Below are 21,275 nucleotides of genomic sequence, written 5' to 3' on the forward strand. Positions count from 1 at the left end.
GCTCCTACGAGGACAGCACAACGTAACAGAGAATTCGCGGGGCAAATTGTTTGCTCGCCGCTAAAATAAAGCACTGGCGCGTTCGCCGTTACAATAATAAGATTTCTACCTACGCTCTTTTGACCACTTCAACAATAAAAAATACTTAAACGTACCTTAAGCTAACATTGGTTACAGAATAATCATATTAATGAATGGGATACCTTACCGTGAGTCAGTGTGTCTTCTTTCCCTGCAAGTGTGCTTGATTTGCTTTTTGTAAAATAATTTACAGTTTACGTTTTACAACGGATAACGCGATTTACAAGCTTTTTTTAAGCAAGCTAGGTTCAATCCAGGCAAGATTCGCCAATGTTACGTATATAGCGGGCCTTGAGAGAGGCTAGATACGTAAACGGAAGTGATTGAGGGATTTCAAGAGGGAATTGCTTTAACTTACCGTAAACTGACAGTTATTATTAATTTCTTTAGAGGGCGGAAGGCGGTCGCCAGAAAACTCAGCTCGTTACTTAAACAGCTATTTAGTTTACTCAAAACGGAAAGGTGCCCCGTGCTGGGCTGGAGAAAAGGTAAATGATGCTCCATTGGAGCTGTTAAGCTGGTTTTCATACACTTGGGGTAATGCACACTTGCGGGCAGAGAGACGGCACGTGACTCATGGAATCTGGAAAAGAATCCCAGATTAAACAAGATAAAAGGAAAAATGACTTCTTGCTTTGATTAAGGCTGATTAATTCTCTAACATTGGGGAAGGTAAACTCGAATGGTTCACTGAGGTATGCACGAAAGCTTGGTCTTTAACAAGTCACAAAGGGGAGGAGCACGTGGGCCCGATGAGGACAAAGGGCTTTTGATGTAGAAGGGGTAAAAATGAGAATTGAAAATGAATTTAGCAAGAGTCTTATGGTAGTAAAAGGTGCTGGGTTGAAGTTTACACTTTCAGACGTACCTTTATGCAATATTCAGTGTATCCTTGTAGAAGAATGCGGCCTGACCTCTGTTCAGGTCTGGGGTTCGTGTCCACCAGTACGTCGTGGGTAGGCCTAATTTTGGGAGGCTGGCCGGGTGGACATCTGTCCTGGACTACCGACTGCAGTTGACTGAGAGCGATACTGGTTGTTTTCGAATTCACGGGGTGCTTCCAAAGACCGCCTCGAGCATCGCCTGAAAGGTGGTAAACACAACGCCAGCAAATTGGGAAGGAAATAGGTCTTATTGTAGAAGTCCCTAAAATCCATCTCGAAGCCTAGCTACTCTTGTGACTTGCCTCTCTTACCCTAAGCTTCCGTCAGACCGGAAATATCTTCCTACGACATACCCCACTCTCCCAACAACAGTCGCTTCAGGAGAAGGCATGGCTGCTACTTTTATAATTAAATATCACTAAAACTCTGCTGGGAAGGCGAGGCGTTCTATAGCGTAGCAATATATATTATATATATATATATATATATATATATATATATATATATATATATATCTATATATATATATATACATATACATATACATATATATATATATATATATATATATATATATATATATATATATATATATATATATATATATACACATATACACATACATACATACATACATACATACATACATACAAATATGATATTATGATGTATCAATCTCTGGGGGAGTGGTTTTTCTGTAAAGCCAATGTAAGATTGGCTTTACAGGAAAATCACTTCCCCTTAGATTAATACAACATAAACAGTCAATTAGATATGGACAACAGAGCTCAGCTATTTCTAACTATATAAATAACCATAACCACAGAATAAATTGGAATTGGTCACATATAATTTATAGCAGCAAATGACGGTACAAAAGCCAAATGGTGGAGTCTAAATTGATTAAACAAAAAGAGGTAATGAACATCACAAAGAGTGCCTCAGATTCAGATATCATAGATAAAATCTTCCTTCAACCAATGCTTAAGAAAATTAAAAGAAATCATCAACGGGGGTGACCTAGTTAAATGGCTTACGTGTGGGTGGATCTCTTGGTATAAATACTGCCTTTTCTGTAACTTTTCTCATTCATTACCTACCTGAAGAGAGAAACAGCAGTCTCTGAAATAAAGTACTTATTTTCTATAATTTGGCATTTTTATCGGTTCATTTGATTAGATGGAATTCTGTTGTAACATAACATTTATACCACTCATATATATATATATATATATATATATATATATATATATATATATATATATATATATATATAATATATATATATATATATATATATATATACTATATATATACATATATATATATATATACATACATACATACATACATATATATATATATTATACTATCACACACACACATATGATAGCTGTATGGTTAAAAGCGCTTCACTGTACATCCTGATTTCTTGGTTACTAGGTTCGCACCGGTGAGCCGACAAAATTGTTAACAAATACAAAATTCCCCTTCGGTCAACATATATTAAAATTTATTAGTTTCAGGTAGGCGAATTAGATAATAAGGACATTTGTAGCTTAATGCATATAGTAGTATATGAATCATGGTGATGTGATAAGACATTTAGTATATATATATAACATTATATATATATATATATATATTATATATATATATATATACTATATATATATATATAGATCTTATATATCAATGGATATATATATATATATTATATATTGATTTAGAATTATTCCTCAGATAGGCTATTTGTTATGAAGATATGCCAATATTATGTAAGGTGAAAATGGTATTGTTACCTTTATTATCAGTTATTTCATAATGTGAATCTTCATGTATGTTGGCGGTTAGGCTATAGCACTGAGACCGAGGGCGAGGCACGTCTACAGATACACTATGAATTCAAGGTTTGATTTTTCGAATTGTAGTATATGGCGACTCCCAATTTTTGGGGGTGAATTTTAGGATTTAAAGGTCATCTTTTATACGAAATATACGGTATATACATGGTACAGATTTCCTGGAAAAAGAATTTGAACTAATTCGTAAGCAAATTTTGTTTTTAAAGTATCCTGACCATATAATTGAGAGAGCAATTCACAAAGCAAGCGTAATTTTATACTGACCCCCTCAAGACAAGACCAGAGATACACCCAACAATAAAATAAAAATTCCACACCTGGGGAAGATTGAGACGGTGACTCAGACCCTCGGAAAATCTCACCGTTTTGCATTTACTTACCCAAACACCCTAGCCAAATCCCTGATTAACGTCCAACAAAAGACATCCCCCAAGGACACAGGCGTTTAGGAAATCCCATGCCAGGACTGTGACCAATCTTACATCGGATTTACAGGGAAATCACTTCCCCAGAGATTAATACGACACAAACGGTCAGTTAGGTATGGACAACAGAACTCAGTTGTTTTCAACCATATAAATGAACATAACCATAGAATAAACTGGAATTTGTCACATACAATTTATAGCAGCAACTGCTGGTACAAGAGTCAAATAGTGGAATCGGCCTTAATTAAAGAGAGGAAGGTAGTAATGAACATCTCAAAAGGAGCATGGGATTCAGATGTGATCGACAAGATTTTCATTAAAGGAAGATTATCAGTGGGAGTGACCTAAATTGGCTTACCTGTGGATGGATCTCTTGGTATAAATACCACCTTTTCTGTAAACTTTTCTCATTCATCGACCCAAAGAAGGAGACAGCAGTCTCTGAAATATAGTATTTTTCTCTATATTTTGGGGTTTTCTCTCGGGAACGTTTCCCCGCATTATTTGCAGAAAATTCACACATTCGCGGCATTATTCTATGAGAAATATCCACAAATTCCTGGGTTTTTTTTATCAATTTCATCATAAAATGCACTTTTTGTGATAAAACTGTTAAAAAACCAAGTATGAAAATTTTTAGTGGGTTTTTCTTGAGTTTTAACTAACAAAATAGGCTGTTTTTAGCGTGTTCTTAGGGGTTCTAAACATTCGCGGGTTCTAACTATTAACGGGGGCGTCTGGTACGCATCCCCTGCGAATACGGGGGGACTACTGTATGTATATATATATATAAAACTGAATCATGAAAGTTTGGAACGTGATAAATCCATAAATAAAGGTATAAGCCACGACGGAAAAATAAACATCGGAGTTTCTGCAAGATCTTTCGACTCAACGTCCTTTACTCAGCTGAGTAAAGAAAGTTGAGTCGAAAGATCTTGCAGACACCCCGTTGTTTATTTTCCTTGTGGTTCCTTATACCTTTATATACTATATAGTATATATATATATATATATACTTATATATAATATATATATATATATATTATATATATACATATTTAATATTAATATATAATATATACTATATATATATATATATAATATATATTATATATATATTATATGGATATATGTATAGATTATATTATATATATATATATAATATATTATATATATATATAGTATATATATATATATATATATATTATATTATTATATATATATTATAATATATAATATATATATATATTAGGGTTATATTATATATTTATATATATTATATATAATATTATATATATCATATTATATATATATAGATAATATATATATATATATAGTATATATATATATATATACTGTAATTTGCATACAAGACAACCTTTAAATTCTAAAATCCACTCTTAAAAATTGGGGATTGTCGTATATTACAGTTCTAAAATTCAACCCTTGAATTTTAAGATGTGTGTCTCTAGGCTAGCTTTGGCCTCGGTGCTATAGCCTAACCACCAACGTACATGAAGATTCACATTATGAAATGAACTCATAATAAAGGTAATAATACTATTTCCACTATATATATTATTGGCATATCTTCAGAAGAAATGGCCTATCTGAGGAATAATTCTAAATCAATGAAACAAACTCTTATTTATGCAATCCCAGCAGAGAAAATGTAAACATTAAGTTATCGTTGCTCTCACAGCAATCTTTCGGTATCCTTTTAGAAATTTCAATGGTAGTGTAATTACGATAGTGATAACATTAAGGATAACAGTATATTCATTTTTCATTAAAAGTTTCTAATACATATCACAAGATTAATCTCATGTGCCACCATCATAGGGATTCCAGTCTGGTTCTGACGAGTCGACTTCGACTTTGGCTTTGTCATCCATGTCATACAAATCCTCTTCGGTACCAGACATGGCATTTTTTAAATTATTTTATGAGACTCCATTTTCATGCTCCCCAATCCTTTTATAACAAAATTGCAGCAAACATCAAGTGAGGCAGCTCGCAAAGCTGTTTGTAACTGTTTAGAACAATTCAATCATATGAATGTTAATTGTTCATTATTGAATTGTTATTAGCGGTTGTTTGGTAATAATGGCGATGAAACCAAAACATTGGTTTTCCTTTTAGGCGATGTATGTATGAAAAACATGATATAGAATTGGCTATGTTAAACCAAGCTTTGATAATTTATGAAAGGAATGTATCTCTGAATCAAGTTCCATTTGGCAACTAAAGACGATGATATCGGTAAAATGCAATTAGCTGATTATTTTAAGGCTGTAAACAAAACCAGAATGCAAATGGCACTTCATCATTGTGTTCATATATTGTAATACGATATAGTACATACAATATGATTTTAGTAAAAAAAATTACAAATTTTCTAAGACAATTTGTATTTTTCATAGGTACAAACCTGAGGTCTTAACAATAGGATAATTTCTAGCGCCCAGCTGGATCTGGTTAAAAAACAGATGAAAGCAAGGAGTCTTGTGATATCTGGCAACGCATGCGTAGATTGGGTGAAGGATGGTCGAAGACCATTCACCCACGATCATGCATCAGTCTTTCCCAACTCAGGACGTCTTAACAAACAGAGGGGCGGCTAGAGGCGGGCGGTATATTGTCTTAGAAAATTTGTCATTTCTTCATACACGAACAAACCTTCGGTCTTAACAATAGGATAGACTCATACTTTGAGGGAGGTACAAGACATCCTCAACCAGGCGGGGGCCTACCCACCAGTCCAGCTTCCAGAAGAAATGACTAATGGAGAGGGACTGAAGCCCGTTGAGAAGCTAGATAAATTGATATCTAACTACTCAGACCCTGAGTGATGTACAATGATATATGGGAGAACCATTGTATCAGGAACCAAAGAGAAACTTTGACTGTTTAACAACATACCAACACACCAGGGTTTGTACTACTCTCAACTCCTCCTTGCCTAGGAGTGGAGCATATGCTACCGAATAGAGGGTTTGACATTTGCATAAGTGACCACACTATCAGTATGACTACCTAACTTGTTGTATTAGACCAGTCCAGCAAAAGACGTGTCTATTCCTTAACCCAGCCGAAGGAAGAAGGAAACGTACAAGAGAAAGAAGGAGACCAGCCAACTCACTCATTCTCTCATCCACACAATCATCTTAGAAAAGATACAAAAGTGCCCTGTTAGGGGTAACTATGAGTACACAACCTGTTGGGCAGCCACCACAGTACCCAGGGAAAATGTGTCTGCAGATCTGTGGGCAACATCCTTAAGATAGAAAGAGGCAAAATTGGACTGGCATAACCAAAGTACCAGCGCTCGGCCCTCTATGTGCAGCCAAGTTCTTTGTGAAAGCCAGAGAGGGACCAATACCCCTAATGTCATGCACTCTAACCTGCACAGACATGGTGGTGGAAACATCAAGAGACAAATATGCCTGTCTGATGGCTTCCCGTATCCAAAAAGAGATAGTATTCCTAGACACCTCTTTCTTGTACAGCCTGTGCTAACAATAAGTCTGCGGCAGCCTGGTCCAAGTTGCCGAGTCCTTTTAAGATAGCAACGCAGGGCCCGGACAGGGCACAACAAATGTTCTTGAGTATCGCCACCCACAAGTCATTCAGTAATGGAATGGAAAACGAAGTGAACCTGTCATCGTGCACAGGGGGATTTTGGGTCTTGGCCACGAATTCCGGGACAAATTTGAAGGACAACGACCCCCAACCCCTGGCGTGCTTCACCTCATAGCTCAGATTGTGGAGCTCTCCTACCCTCTTGGAAGATGCCAAGGCCAGAAGGAAAACTGCCTTGAGTGTCAAGTTCCTGTCAGATGAGCAACACAAGGGCTCATATGGAAGGAGACGATCCTTCTCCTGCAGCAGCTTTTCCCTGGAAACTGCCAAGACCAACTAATCGTCGAGGTACCTCAGCAAACAGATCCCCTGAGCATGGGCCCAACTTGACACGAGAGAAGACCCTTGTGAACACTTGAGGGGCTGTTGTCAGCCCGAAGCATAGGACTTTCAACTCTTAAGACCTTGTTCCTAAGAGAGAAGCAGAGGAATTCCCTGGACGTTGGATGAACAGGGATTTGGAAGTACAGGCAGTCCCCAGGTTACGACGGGGGTTCCGTTCTTGAGGCGCATTGTAAGCCGAAAATCGTCGTAAGCCAGAACATCATAAAAAATCCTAAGAAAACCTTACTTTTAATGCTTTGGGTGCATTAAAAACTATGTAAACTGCATTCTTATTGCATTTTTCATAAACCTGGAAATAATGTCTGATAAATATAATTGAAAAGCGTTGTAACCTCAGAACACTGTGAGCCGAACCTTGAGCACCAAGAAGATGTGACTGTAAAACCCCTGAGACAGACACACCACTTCCTCTATCGCAACCTTGTCCAGCATCTTCTGCACCTCCTCCCGAAGAGCCAAGAACTTCAGAGAATCTGGAGGATATGCCTTTGTGAGCTGCAATTTGTCCAACAGAGGTGGAGAGAAATTGAATGGCAGTAGGTACTCACTCGAAGGGTATCTACCACCCACTTCTCCGCCCCATAACTCTGCCACTTGGCCCAGTGGCCTGCTAGGCACCCCATCCGTGGCACAGGAGAGGGAGAGGCGCCTAACATACCGAGGGCCCCATTTCCTCTGCCCCTTGGGCCCCTTCTTGGCCTAAAGGAACAAGAGCAAAAGGGACGTTGACCCTCTGACCAAGGCCGAGTCGAACGGGAAGGCCCTGACGAACTCAAATTCCTCAACAGCCTACAAGGCGACGATCTTCTTGACTACTGTTGGACAGGGGAAGGAGGAGGAGGAGCCAGATGTCTCCGAGGACGAGACTCCGACTTAGACACGGCCTGGCGCACCAGTCTGTCTTTGGTGTCAGTCCGACACTGGCCTACCGCATTCTAATCAGCAGAAGGTTAGCCCATAAATTAACACTGAGGTGAGCCATATATGAAAATGCCTTGCCTCCGGACTGCAACAGATTGGTAAGAGAGGATGCAGTCACCAATCCCTCTGGGGACCTGTCAGAAGCTATCTTGGCAATGACTACAGACCAGACGTCCAGCCAAGAAACCGTGAGCAACATGAAGGCTGCCATAGATTCCAATGCTGAGGCATCCTGCGGAGACAAGGACGGAGGCACCGGCCACACCTGCTCCAAAGTCAATCCCTGCTTCAGGCAAATGATGTCTGGGTTAAGATGGCGCGACATAAAAAAGGTAGAGATCGTAGCGTAATACTTCCTAGCCCTGTGAGAGGCGGGAGTAGTAGCTTGGCAGAGCCCCTAGAGCGAAGCGAACCGCCCCCGTCTGAAACAGAGGCGTTAACCATATGCGAGACCGACTGGAACGTGGCCCAAAAGGGAAGCTGGAGAGAAGATTTTGGATCCTGCGTAGCTCCCACCAAAGCTTCCAAGCAAGAAGGAGGGAAGATGACCGAGCCTGAGACCTACTTTCCAAATTGTTGAACCCACGAATGAGATCAAAAACTTCCTAAAAGGAAGACAAAAACTCTTGCGTGTCTCCCTCCTCCTGCTCCGGCAACGGAGACCGACGATGAGAAGGATGTGTAGGCTCCTCTAAGGCACCTTCTTCATTCAAATTAACAGTAGGATCAGCAGCCAAACAGACTGAAACACCAACTAATCTGTCTGGGCTGGGTCCACGCGTCTGCTCCCAAGACGAACCCACTACAACACTAAGAACATCACTACATTCTCCTCCAACAGATGATTCATTAACATGTCTGTGAATGGTCACGGTCGTGGCCGACTTACGAACTTTAGTTGGAGAGGAATCCCGAACACTCAAGATCGAAGGAGAATCCTCGAGAATCGAACTCTTAGAAGCATCAGTGAGAGGGGCAGGCAAACACTCCTGCTGCAGCAAATTCACGCTCACCACCTTCAACCTATTGACAGGCGCCTTGAGATCCTTACGGCGACGAATAGGCCTTGGAGGAGAAGTAGCACTTGCATCATCATGTGCATGGACAGGGGAGGTTGCAACACGCTTCCGATGTGCATGGATGGGGGTTGCAACACGCTCGCGATTCGATGCAGAGGACGAAGCAGCCGCTGTAGATTACACAAGGGAAGATACACCAACACTCTCAGGGGAGGTTGCTTCACGCTCGAGATGTGCATAGACGGGGAAGGTTGCAACACACTCGAGATTCGATGCAGCGGACGAAGCCACTAATACTCTCCGAAACACCAACGTTCTTGAGAACACGTCCGCGTAGATCCTCCCTCGTAGGCGAAGAAAGAGCAAAGTCCTTAGCCTTTCAACACTTGATACACCGACGTGGCGTAGAGGGAGAAGAAGGAAAGTTACAGTACTGGTTTCTTGAGCGATCTCTTCGCAGGAGGCGGGGACGAAACAATGCGTTTCCTTCCAATGCTCCCAACCGACAAGGCAGCCAACTTACATCCAAAACAGAGTCCAACCTCTTTAGCACTGCCTGGCATATAACCTCAGACTGATCTGCAAGAGAAGGCTCCAATGACATGGAAGGGAGAAGTAGCGAACTGGGCAGCAGAAATGACGTCAAGTATGAGAGAGGCAGTGCTCAGATGATGACTGGGAGTGACGTCACAAGTGGTAATGACGTCATGGCCTCCCTTGGTGAGAAGGGGAATCAGACGCCACTGACGGAGGAATACACAACGACGGATCCTGTGACGTCATCAACTGGGCTGACGCCACAGCTTCCCTCCGACTCGAAGAAGTGGCAGCAGTCACTGGCGGAGCAATACAAGATGGCTGACCTCGACTACCCACGAAGACGAGGCCGGGAGGAGGGGGGATCGCCTGGCCAGCCTGAGGGGGAGGGGGGATAGCGAGCCTCCAAAAAGTGCGTAAGTGACCCCTCCAGGACGGGGTACCCCTAGCCCAAGCGTCTTCCAATCGCCGCCATCTAGGATGCCTCCAACTCTGGAAGAAATGAGAATCATGAAAAAAGCCTCCCCCTTCCCAGGAATCAAATTAATTCCCGAAGAAGAAGGGGCGACATTACAAACATCAGCCTGGTGGCCTCCTGATACTTCAAACGACGAATCGGTGGAAGAAAAGGAAGGAGACACAGGAACAACTCTACTATGGAGGTTGAATACTGCAGGAGACGAAGCATGGGGAAGGGGTGAAAAACCTTCCCATGAAGGAAAAGTCGAAACCCTCTGATGTTCTCTCTTGCTATAAAATGACTTCCGCTGCTCTTAAGGCCATGCCTGGCATTCCATGCAAGGATTTGTTAGTAAAAAAATTAGAATGGCACCTACTGCACGATGTGGGGGTCAGCCGCTGCCGAAGCTAAAAGCAAGAACACGGAAAACCTCTAATTCTGGGGCACACACATTGACGAGGCCGAGAAGGAGCAGAAGAAGCTGTAATATCTGCCAAACTCACATTAAACACAAGCAAAAGGGGCAATGAACTAGGTAAAGGCCAAGAGAGGTAAACACGACTCTCACCCAGGCGGTCAAAGAATGACTGATGTGTGATCGTAGGTGGCCTTCACCTGATCTACGCATGTGTTGCCAGATATCACAAGATTCCTTGCATTCATCTGTTTTTTAACCAGATCCAGCTAGGCGCTAGAAATTATGCTATTGTTAAGACCGAAGGTTTGTTCGCGTATGAACAAAGTTTGATTAAAATTATCATTACTATTCTTATTACAACTATTATTTGACTTGCAAGTGGATCTCTCTCTCTCTCTCTCTCTCTCTCTCTCTCTCTCTCTCTCTCTCTCTCTCTCTCTCTCTCTCTCTCTCTCTCTCTCTCTCTCTCTCTCTCTCTCTCTCTCTCATGATACTCCAATAAAAATTTCTGGTTTATTAGAATTCTAGATGAAGCAATTATTTTAAACGTGTGTTGGCATAAACAACTGAATTGAGAAACAGCTGATTGCTGATGTACGTCTTAATATTGAGTAAAATTTTGGTTTTTGTATTGTAATTGTTTTGTTTTTAGTTAATATAAGTCTTGTCTACATTTAGAATATGCAAAATATTATTGTGCAGATAAGAACGAATTTCCTGATTTGTAGGGACATGTATTCTGCTAGTAGCCAGTGTGCTCTAGTAAAGAATAACCGTGAGAATGGGGTTCCAGAAGGGGAGCAGAGTACGGGCTTGGATGTTGACCAGGAATGGATGTCTTTGGTGAATACAGCTACGCAAGCTATCACAAAGAGTGGGGACATAATTGGCAACAACCCTGGAACATCTCAAAATTGGTCGCACCAGTCTAGTGGACGGTGAGCTGAGCTAGGCTTTTTATTTGTGTCAATCTAAATGGAAATGGAAGAATATAGTCTCCAAACTTTTTTCAAACTTTTTTTGTCAGGGATGTTTTTGATGACTTGTAGCATTTTCCTGACATTTAAAAACTAACTGTATTCTTAGATTGCTTTATATCTTGCATGCAAATTATTTTAATCTATTTACTTACGAGTAGATATCTGTGATGTTCTGAATTTTATTGTTTCAGATGGATTTGTTCTTGTGTTCTCCTATCCTGTACTTTTTAGTTCTTATGTACTGTTAAATTTTGATTTTGTATTGTATATTGAAAGTTAATCAACTAGCCCTCTTAAAAGGAAAATTACTCATGAAATATGTTGCTCTTGAATTTGATTGTGCAGGCTGTTATTTTTCTTGATAAAAGTATTTTTCCATCGGAAGTTTATTGTATAGTTATGGCTTGCAGACTAATAGGTTTTTTATGTAATCCAGACCTGTGGAAGATAAAGTGGGACCATCAGATCCATCTGTCTTGCACGATCGTGTTGTTCAACTGGAACGTCGTTTAGCTGCAGAGCAACAGAGGTCTGAACAGCTAGAGGATGAAGTTAGTCAGTTAAGAACTGAAAATCGCAAGTTACAGGAAGATAGTCGAGCAGCAGCACAGCAGCTTCACCAGTTTACTGAATGGTTTTTTAACACCATTGAGAAATCATAAATTGTAGACTTTATAACATATGACATTTTAAATTATTAAATTCTGAAATACGGCTGTATTTATGATACAGTAATCAATATGAAGTTGTCAGTGTTTATTAAAAGCAATAGTGACATTTTTATAACTAATACTAAACTTTTTATTGCTGTGCCATTGTCTAATATAGAACTATTTGAACCATGTAAGACATCTTACTCTTAAAAACCAAATATGTAGTGTAAATGAGGTTTTATATTACACAGTAATCAAACATTTTTCTGTTGATAGAAGTTTAGTTATTACATCTATATATGTGATGATGGAACTGTATGTACAAGCAAGAGCTGGTCTCTTTGAAGCAGTTTATGAAGCCATTCATGGAAACAAAATAGGTCAAGCCGGATAATTGGTAGCAATCAGCCGTTTAGCTACACAACACAGTTGATAGTCCAGGCAACTTTACTTAAATTCTAATCTGATGATACACTTAGTGCCTTACAGTATTGTTACCAAATTATATTTTCATTGTAATATAGTGTAGCAAATAATTATACATAACTAACTAGAATAATTGTTATTACATTCATTTTTATGAATGAAAAATGCCTCATTTGTACATTATTAAGCCAAAGAATTCTTTTGTTGTAAGGATAGTACTAATTTTGTTTACTGATAACTAATATGTATGATAAAAACTGTAAGGGCAAAGTATTTTTCTAAAGATTTGCCTTTGGCAGTTATGTCATAGTTTTCTATCCTTTACTCTATAAGATTAGAATTTTATTACAAAATCATTTCAACTGTACATATACATTATATAGTATGTAAAATAAAATTATGATACATCCCATTTATTTTATTCCTTTATTTCAGGCGAATTGCTTTTTCAAAAAATGAACAGTGTTCTTTATCTTGTATCTGCTTCTCGACATTTTACATTTTCTTAGCTTGAGTGTCCTTTAGATTAAGAATCTTATGTTGTACTAGTATCCTAGTATATTATTATAAATATTGCAAATTCAAGATAATTTACATTTTCATACATATACAATTTGCATTTTTATACATACCTGCTATCATTTCTATGAATTGCCTTTGGACTAGTGTGGAGTTGGTAATAGATTGGATTATGATAAAAGGCTTCAGGTTTGCATACCTATGATAAAATGCAAATTATCCAGAAGTTACAATTTGTTACTGAAAGATGGCATGGAAGTGAGCACAAATGACTCTGCCTGTAAGGCATGAACTTCTGAGATAATATGAGCTGCCAGTGCTGAGCAGATTGTTCATGTCAACACAGACACTGGGCAGATACTTCCATAAAATTGTTAATCTGAAGTCTGTAAGAAGGTCATGCTGTTACTGCATGCTCATATGGCCAACGAACAATTGGCATAGTTTCTTAATTCATTATTCGTTATGAAAATTGCCATATGCAGGTACCAGATTATTTAGTTATCAATAAATAATATTTAATTTCCAAGATGTTATACTTGAAATAAATTCAATTGGAATGGAGTAAATTTATTGTGTATCAAAGATAATTGTTTTGCAATGTAAGGAAAATATATATCCACAAGTCCTCGAATTCTAATTTTATTCTCAACTAATAGTTCATGACAGCAAGGGCATAAGTGTTTGGAAGTTGGCTGTGGTGCTGCTAGTCTTGACCCAACGTATCGTACACTACTGGGTTGTCGCCGTTTCGTTACCTACAGCCGATACATAGTATACGTTAAGCCCGTCAATATTCTTTAATACCTAAGTGTAATTCAACAAATTTTGTCCTTTGACCAATAAAATAATTTGCATGACATTTAGTAGGCCTAAATTTGACTTCTGGTTTTACACCAGATTAGCCAAGGTCTATTTTCGTCTGTATACTCTCAGATACGTAATGTGAATGAATATTCAAATCGACAATATTATATGAGGCACCCGGCAGAGCAAGGGCGCAAGTGTCACCACAGCCAAAGTAGTTAGCAGTATGACATCTTTCCCCAAGCTTTCCACTACCCATCAGTACTTCATATGTGACCTTAGGCTTGAAACATTATGGTCTAATATGCCATTGAACAAAATTACTTTTCCACCCTTATGCAATGTAGAAACTTCTGCCGAGAGACTCGCTTGCACAAGGGCGCTTCACCGTCCCTTCAAACCAGGGGTGGTGTGTTCCAGCGGTATGGGGGAGTGAGCATTCATTGTCTCTCTCTACCTATCTCCTGCTCAGTCTCGGCAACCAGTGAAAACGCTCACAGACTGGGCTCGCGTTTCTGTTGGCTAATTTGGCTTGACGCTCCTCTTATCTTGTATGCAGGACAGAGAGACTTCATCCCGTTCTTTCTATTCGTCCCAGCCTTTATATGTTATCATGCTTTGTTATAGTTTTCACTTTTTATGAGTGTTTTCGTAGCAATTAAATATTTTACAGTATTTATTATGGCTGATGGTGTTAATAATAATGATCAACAAAAGATCGTTATTAGTGAAGGTGAATCTATTAACAGAAGTTATTGTTGAGCTAGAAAAATAATTATTGCTACAAAATTATGTAATGAAAGTATGTAAGGCTTATACTTGCTGAAAGACTCTTAACTTTAAGAAGTAGAAGCACGTAAACTTGGACCTGCTAGCGCTAATGCCTATGATATAGGCATTGTTTAAAGACCATTAGGACATTGGAGACAATGCCCAGACATATTTGTAGATATGAATGGTGTTGGTGCCAATACAAAGTCGCAGGATACCAACTGACGAAAGTTCAAGTTCACAAACAAATTACTGATTAAGGAAGTTCTATTTTACTTCCCATGTTTATTTTAACTATACTTTTTATTCATATTTTGTGTGAACACATTACGAAGCTGCTGACCGTGACATCTCGTTATTCTCTCGCGAAATCTTGTAGCCTCGTGTACATGGAATCGAATCTTAGGGTTGTAAAGCTGTATATGTATGTGGAGTTTATTAAAGATGAACATCTAAATGTAAACAATTTCTTTTAATTATTATAGTAGCATGTTTAGGACCGAGTTTAATGTTAGTTTCATGCCTTCTGTTGTGATACATGCAACACCTTTGATTTATTGACAACAAATATTGAAAAATATAAATAAAATTGAGTTGGGAAAAAGCCCAGTGGGATGAAATGCAACGTGAATTGAATGCGCATAATAAAGTGCTTGCAACACAAGCTAGAGCTGCACTTAATAGCTTTAGTAGCTCAGACAGTGATGATCTTAAGGGTGTTTCAATCTGTGACAAACATTGCCGACACCCAAGCGGAGCACTAGTGTTTCTTATCAAAGAAAACTGTGGACATACAACTTTCATGTTTTTATTGTAAAAACATGTAATTTGACCATGACCTGTGGGATGAGGTTATGGCACAGCAACAGTCAGCCAAGATATTGAGTTGCATTAACCATGACATCCAGGCTAATCATGTTGGCAAGCAGACAAAGACCGCTTTTTCTAACAATTGTGCTGTGATGTCAATAACTAAGATATAGCCTAAGGAATTTAATTAAACCGCAAAAATTTTTATTATCAAGAAAAATTTATCTTGCATTATACATATACTACATATTAAGTATAACATATAGTACTGATGTCATAATGTTTGGATATATCGTATAGGGATAAATTTCCTTTTAAATGGTGAAAACTAGATTAAAAACATATGGCTGGTTTAAAGAATATTGATGTTTGAAAACTTTAAATGCATTTCTACCTTTATTTTTATATTGAGCTTATTTATGTTTGTTAGTGTTTAACATGACGTTTTTATTATATATAACCTTCATTCTTATACATTGTGATGTTAATAATTAGTGAATGGCCAAAATAAGTACAGTGGTCCCCCCGTATTCGCGGGGGATGCGTACCAGCCCCCCCTGTGAATAGTTAGAACCCGCAAATGTTTGGAACCCCTATAAAAATGCTAAAAACAGCCTATTTTGTTAGTTAAAACTCAAGAAAAACCCACTACAAATTTTCATGCTTGGTTTTTTTAATAGTTTTATCACAAAAAGTGCATTTTATGATGAAATTAAAAAAAAACAGGAACTTGTGGATATTTATCATAGAAAAATTGCGCGGATTTTCCGCGAACAATGCAGGGAAACGTTCCCAAGAGAAATCCGCGAATCTGGAGAACGCGAATACGGGGGGTCCACTATTCAGCTGCAAAAATCATTATAATCAGGTAAAATAACCTTACATTTTATGCTATAGCTTAAATATAACTTATAATAATGGCATAAGTTTTTGATATAATAATGGTACCCAGATAAATTTCCTTCCAAATGGTCAAGAGTAGATAAAAATCATATGGTTGATTTCAAAGATACAGTATTAATGTTTGAAAATTTTAAACAGCATTTTTCTGGTTGTAAAAAACGGTGCTTGTGCCCTTGCTCCGCTAGCCGCCTGATGTATAATCTGCTTTATTTTATTATTCCCGATATTCTTTTTTATTGGCCTTGTTCTCCTTTTTTCTTTTTCTTTTCATCGTTGCTTAGCATAATTTACTCAGACCAATCATAAGAAATAAAACTAATTCAATCAAGTTTTATCTAATTCCTTGCATATCATCCCGCTTCATCCAGACACGTTGGAAAGTTGTGGGAATCAAAGCTGATGAATACATTAAGAAAGTCTTACATTCATAAAAGCTTTCGTGGGTTAATCTTTCTGTAGTTATTAATTCCTTCTCTATAGAAATTAATTAAAATTAGTTTCACATGTATGCCTAGACCTAGTGCCATAAGCATATTATAATTAGCTGAAAGGATAGGAAATATGAAAGGTGATTTTCTCGTTTAAGTCTATTTCAGATATTTTTACAGTAAAAACCTACTTCTGTAATCAGGGATTGTTCCTTGACAGAACACTTTCCTCCCATGCATATTGTACATGCAGTCAGACACCACACAAATAGGAAAGCTTTCTTTCACTGTCACCTCATTTACTCTCCGATAATCAATGCACATTCACAGTCTCCCATCAGGCTTTCTTACCGGCACAATTGGACTAATCCAAGCACTCGTACTGAGTTCAGTCACTCCTATCCTTTCTAATTCTTCACACTGCTCTTCAGTTTCTTGTGTTACCAGTGCCAGGAAATATCGGGGTTTCTCATAAATATATGTATCGTCAATCAGTCGAATACAGAACTCTGGCAACCTACCTGTCCCAAAGTCTTCATCACCTTGACTAAACACACCCTTTCTTTCCCATAATAACTCATACACCTGCTCTTTCCCTTTTTAGTTCAACTTCTCATTCAGCTTCACCTTTTCCCTAAGCTTTTCTTTATTCCACTCTTCCAACTTTTCTCCTTCAGCCATCACATCATACCCCATAACGTGCTTTCCATTAATCAGATCGACTACACTTCTTAAGCTTTCCAGTCTATCACCAAGATGTATGCCTCTCCACCTTTTCTTTTTCACATCCCCACATGCGTGTACACACCTTTGGGTCTTTTACATCCATAATTCTATTGAACTCATGTGCCTTATCTCAAGACACACAGCTACCATCCAACATGGAAATTTTACACAGACTCTCTGCATCGACTCCAGCATTGATTCTCCACCCTACTTTCACACTCCCTAGGCAATTGGATGTCCCCCATCGCATGCACCTCTACTCAAGAAGCCATCTCCAAACTTGCTTGTTCAACTTCACACTCGTTTCTTTCCCCATTTGTATTTCTATCACGTCTTGTTCTGGGTACACCTTTACCCTGTTTTTTTCTTCAAAACTGCATATCCCAGCAACATAAACGTCTCATTCACTGTCCGCAATGTAAAAGCCATCCTCCTCCAGACTTATTCCTGCAACTGCAACCGACTCAACCTTGCACTTCCAATCCTCAATCCCTGTTACATATCCAGCACATTCCTAACTCTGTCTTATGTTTTCTTTTATTTTCTCATATGCATCTCTGAAGACCACATTTCCGCTACAATCAGTTTTAATCAACATTTTCAATAACACTCCACCAAATTGTACTTTAACACACACACAACGATCTACGTAATTGTTCCTCAGAACAGACGTTCCCATTTACCAGCCCTTCTCTCACATGCAATACATCTATCCTGAAGTGACAAATTGACATAACAAGAAATGAAGTTACAACTGCTGCTCACATTATGAGTGTTTACCTTCAATAAAGGTAGAAGATATGGAGGTAGTTCTCATGCACTAGCCTAGCCAAATGTCCACACGAGTCAATTGAGGTTAAGAAAGCGAGGTGCAAAAGAAAATGAGGAAATTAATGATGTTGATTGATTGATTATGAAATTTAGGTCTTGAAGACCAAGCGTCAGAAACCCGTCAGGATTATTCAGTGCCCTAAAGCTCGTCCCAAAGTGAATCAACATACTTGAACGCATTTCAATATGACACATTGTTAGAAAGCTATGAAACTTGAGTAATATCTATGAGGGTTGTCCGTGAAAGAAGGTTCCCAAAGATTTTTTACAATGAAAAACATGATTATTGGCATTGAATCATAAATTTTTGGAAAGCTTAGACTTTTTCCCATTTTTCAACATAATCGCCGTTGAGATCAATGCATTTTTGCATGCGCTGTACCTGAATCATAGAACTCTCCCGCCGCTCCACGAAGGTAGCTTAAAACCTCTTTTTTCAGCTCCTCTCCTGTTCTGAAATGCGTTATGGATTGTGTGTTTGTTTGTATGGTGCTTTTACGTTGCATGGAACCAGTGGTTATTCAGCTACGGGACCAACGGCTTTACGTGACTTCCGAACCACGTTATGGACATCTGTATGTCCGTCTTTGAATTCTCTGCGCCATTTGCGCACGTGTTGTATGCTCATACACTTTTCTCCGTAGACTTTACACAGTTGGGAATGAATGTCCACCAGTGCAGTGTTTTTTGCACACAAAAAACGAATCACAGAGCGTAATTCGCACCTGGCGGGAGAAGCAAGTGGGAGCTCCATCTCTATTGGCTGCCAAGCCAAGGCTGAGCGTCGCAGAAAGCTCGCCGTGGGGGGACTGGGAGAGGGGGAACCAGTGTCACCGGATCCCGCGTTACAGCGTTCCTCGTGACTGCAGCTCCTTGGGAAACTTATTATACGGACAACCTAAGTAGCTTGGAAAGAAATGAAGATACTATAAACACTGTAGATTGAAAAGAGAAACAATGCACTTTTTGTAATAAACTTTAAAAAAAAAACAGGTATAAACTTTTAGTGGGTTTTTCTTGAGGTTTAGCTAACAAAATAAGGCGTCTTAAGCATTTTTATAGAGTTTCAACTATTCGCAGGGGTCTGGTTGACTTCAATATAGATGTTAGGCCAATGGCCTAGCACTGGAACCTAAGAAGTCATTCAGCACTGAAACAGAAATTGACAGTAAAAGGTCTGAAAGGTGTAACAGGAGGAAAACCTTGCAGTTGCATTATGAATCAGTTGTTAGAAGTGTGGAAAGTAAGATGGAAGAGAATATGAAAGGAGATACAGTAAAAGAAATGAAAGGGGTTGCAGCTAGGGGCCAAAGGCACGCTACAAAGAAACTAAGTAATGCCTACAGTGCACCGCATTAAGTGTACTGACGGCACTACTCCCCTACGGGGGCAGGGGGTTTGGTACCTACCCCATGCGAATATTGGGGAACACTGTAATCAAGGCAGTAGTAAGAGATTTGCTGATAGCCAAAGAAAAAGCATGCAAAGTAGAACAAGTGCATGTCGACAGAAAAAGAGAAATGGGCTAGTATAGGAGAATTAAGAATAAGCAAAATGAGAGATTGGTTAAACCTTCAACTGAGTCCACATATCGGAATAAGTAAAACTTGCTAGACACATTTTTTCAATAAAACCGTCTATACATACCTATATTATTAATCCTATGTAAGCTAGAACCTAAAAACTAGGTGTCGATGACAGCAGAATGAGCATACAGAGTGAAGATTGAAGTTTACCAAAATTTTCTTTAGGCGAACGCATTAAACAAGACCGTGAAAAAGGACGAAGTAGGTATTGGAGAGCACTGAGCCCCATCGCCCCAAAAAGACCCGGTTCCCTTGTAGCAGACTCAATTGCAAAGGTACACTATCGCAGGGTAGTCCAAGGCTCGGGCTATGCACAAGTGAAGGCACAAACACCTTCCTTACAACAGGAACCTGAAAGAGAGCACACTATGGAGGGACTCGGAATGTTCCCCCGGTCATGAACTTGTTTAATTTCATGTTTTGGCTCTTGTCAGAATTCTCCTTGCTGCCATTGCACTTAGGCTATTGTTGGTGTTCTATGAAGTTTGGCTGTTTTGCACCTGTTTATGTATTGTAATCTCATTTTCCTAGGTGGTCCTCCACCGAAAGCTAATCTATCACCAGAAATACACATCCCTAAGCCCTCAGTGGAATGCCAGAGAATCGAACTCACGGCCACCGAGGTGGCAGGCCAAGACCATACCAATCACGCCACTGAGGTGCTGGGTACAGTGTGTGATCTTGGTAATAGTGTTTCCCTCATATTTACGGGGATGCGTACCCGACTCCCCCAGTGAATAGCTAGAATCTGCAAATAGTTGAAACCTCTATAAAATGCTTACAACTGCCTATTTTGTAGTTAAAACTTAGGAAAAACCCACTAAAATTGTTTATACCTGATTTGTTCAATATCTTATCAAAAAGTGCATTTTATGCTGAAATTGATAAAAAAAAAATAAAAGGAATTTGTGGATATTTTTCATGGAAAAATACTGTGAATATGTGAATTTCTCACAAATAATGCCAAGAACGTAAATACGGGGGATCCACTGTAGATGTGAAGAATGTATGGGATTGTTCCGAGGACTTTGTCTGAATATGTCAGATAGTATAGGAAATAACGGAAGCTGATAGATTGCAAAAGCAATTAGTTAGGTCAGGACTTAAACCTGTCAGTTCTATCCTCCTAGTGTGCCGGTTATCTGCAGCAATCCCTAAACAGGCTAGGCATTTTGGTAGTATTGTAGTTCAGCCTTCTGCTTCCCATTCAGTTCAGGAAAAGCATATCAACT

The 21,275-nt window shown here is 38.9% G+C and overlaps 1 protein-coding gene across 4 annotated transcripts in view; it reads left to right on the forward strand.

Moving 5' to 3' along the window:
* The window catches only part of LOC135217977 (signal-induced proliferation-associated 1-like protein 2), a 273,679-nt gene extending 256,879 nt beyond the window's left edge, over positions 1-16,800 (forward strand). For all 4 annotated transcript variants that reach the window (XM_064254103.1, XM_064254100.1, XM_064254101.1 and 1 more), the window contains 2 exons: positions 11,332-11,541; positions 12,020-16,800. In XM_064254103.1, the coding sequence (XP_064110173.1) occupies positions 11,332-11,541; positions 12,020-12,245 (436 nt within the window). In that variant the 3' untranslated portion in view covers positions 12,246-16,800. The remainder of the gene's footprint in view (positions 1-11,331; positions 11,542-12,019) is intronic.
* The last annotated feature ends 4,475 nt before the right edge of the window (positions 16,801-21,275 follow it).

The sequence above is a fragment of the Macrobrachium nipponense genome, chromosome 9 (genome assembly GCF_015104395.2).
Source record: "Macrobrachium nipponense isolate FS-2020 chromosome 9, ASM1510439v2, whole genome shotgun sequence".
In the NCBI taxonomy this organism is placed as follows: Eukaryota; Metazoa; Arthropoda; class Malacostraca; order Decapoda; family Palaemonidae; genus Macrobrachium; species Macrobrachium nipponense.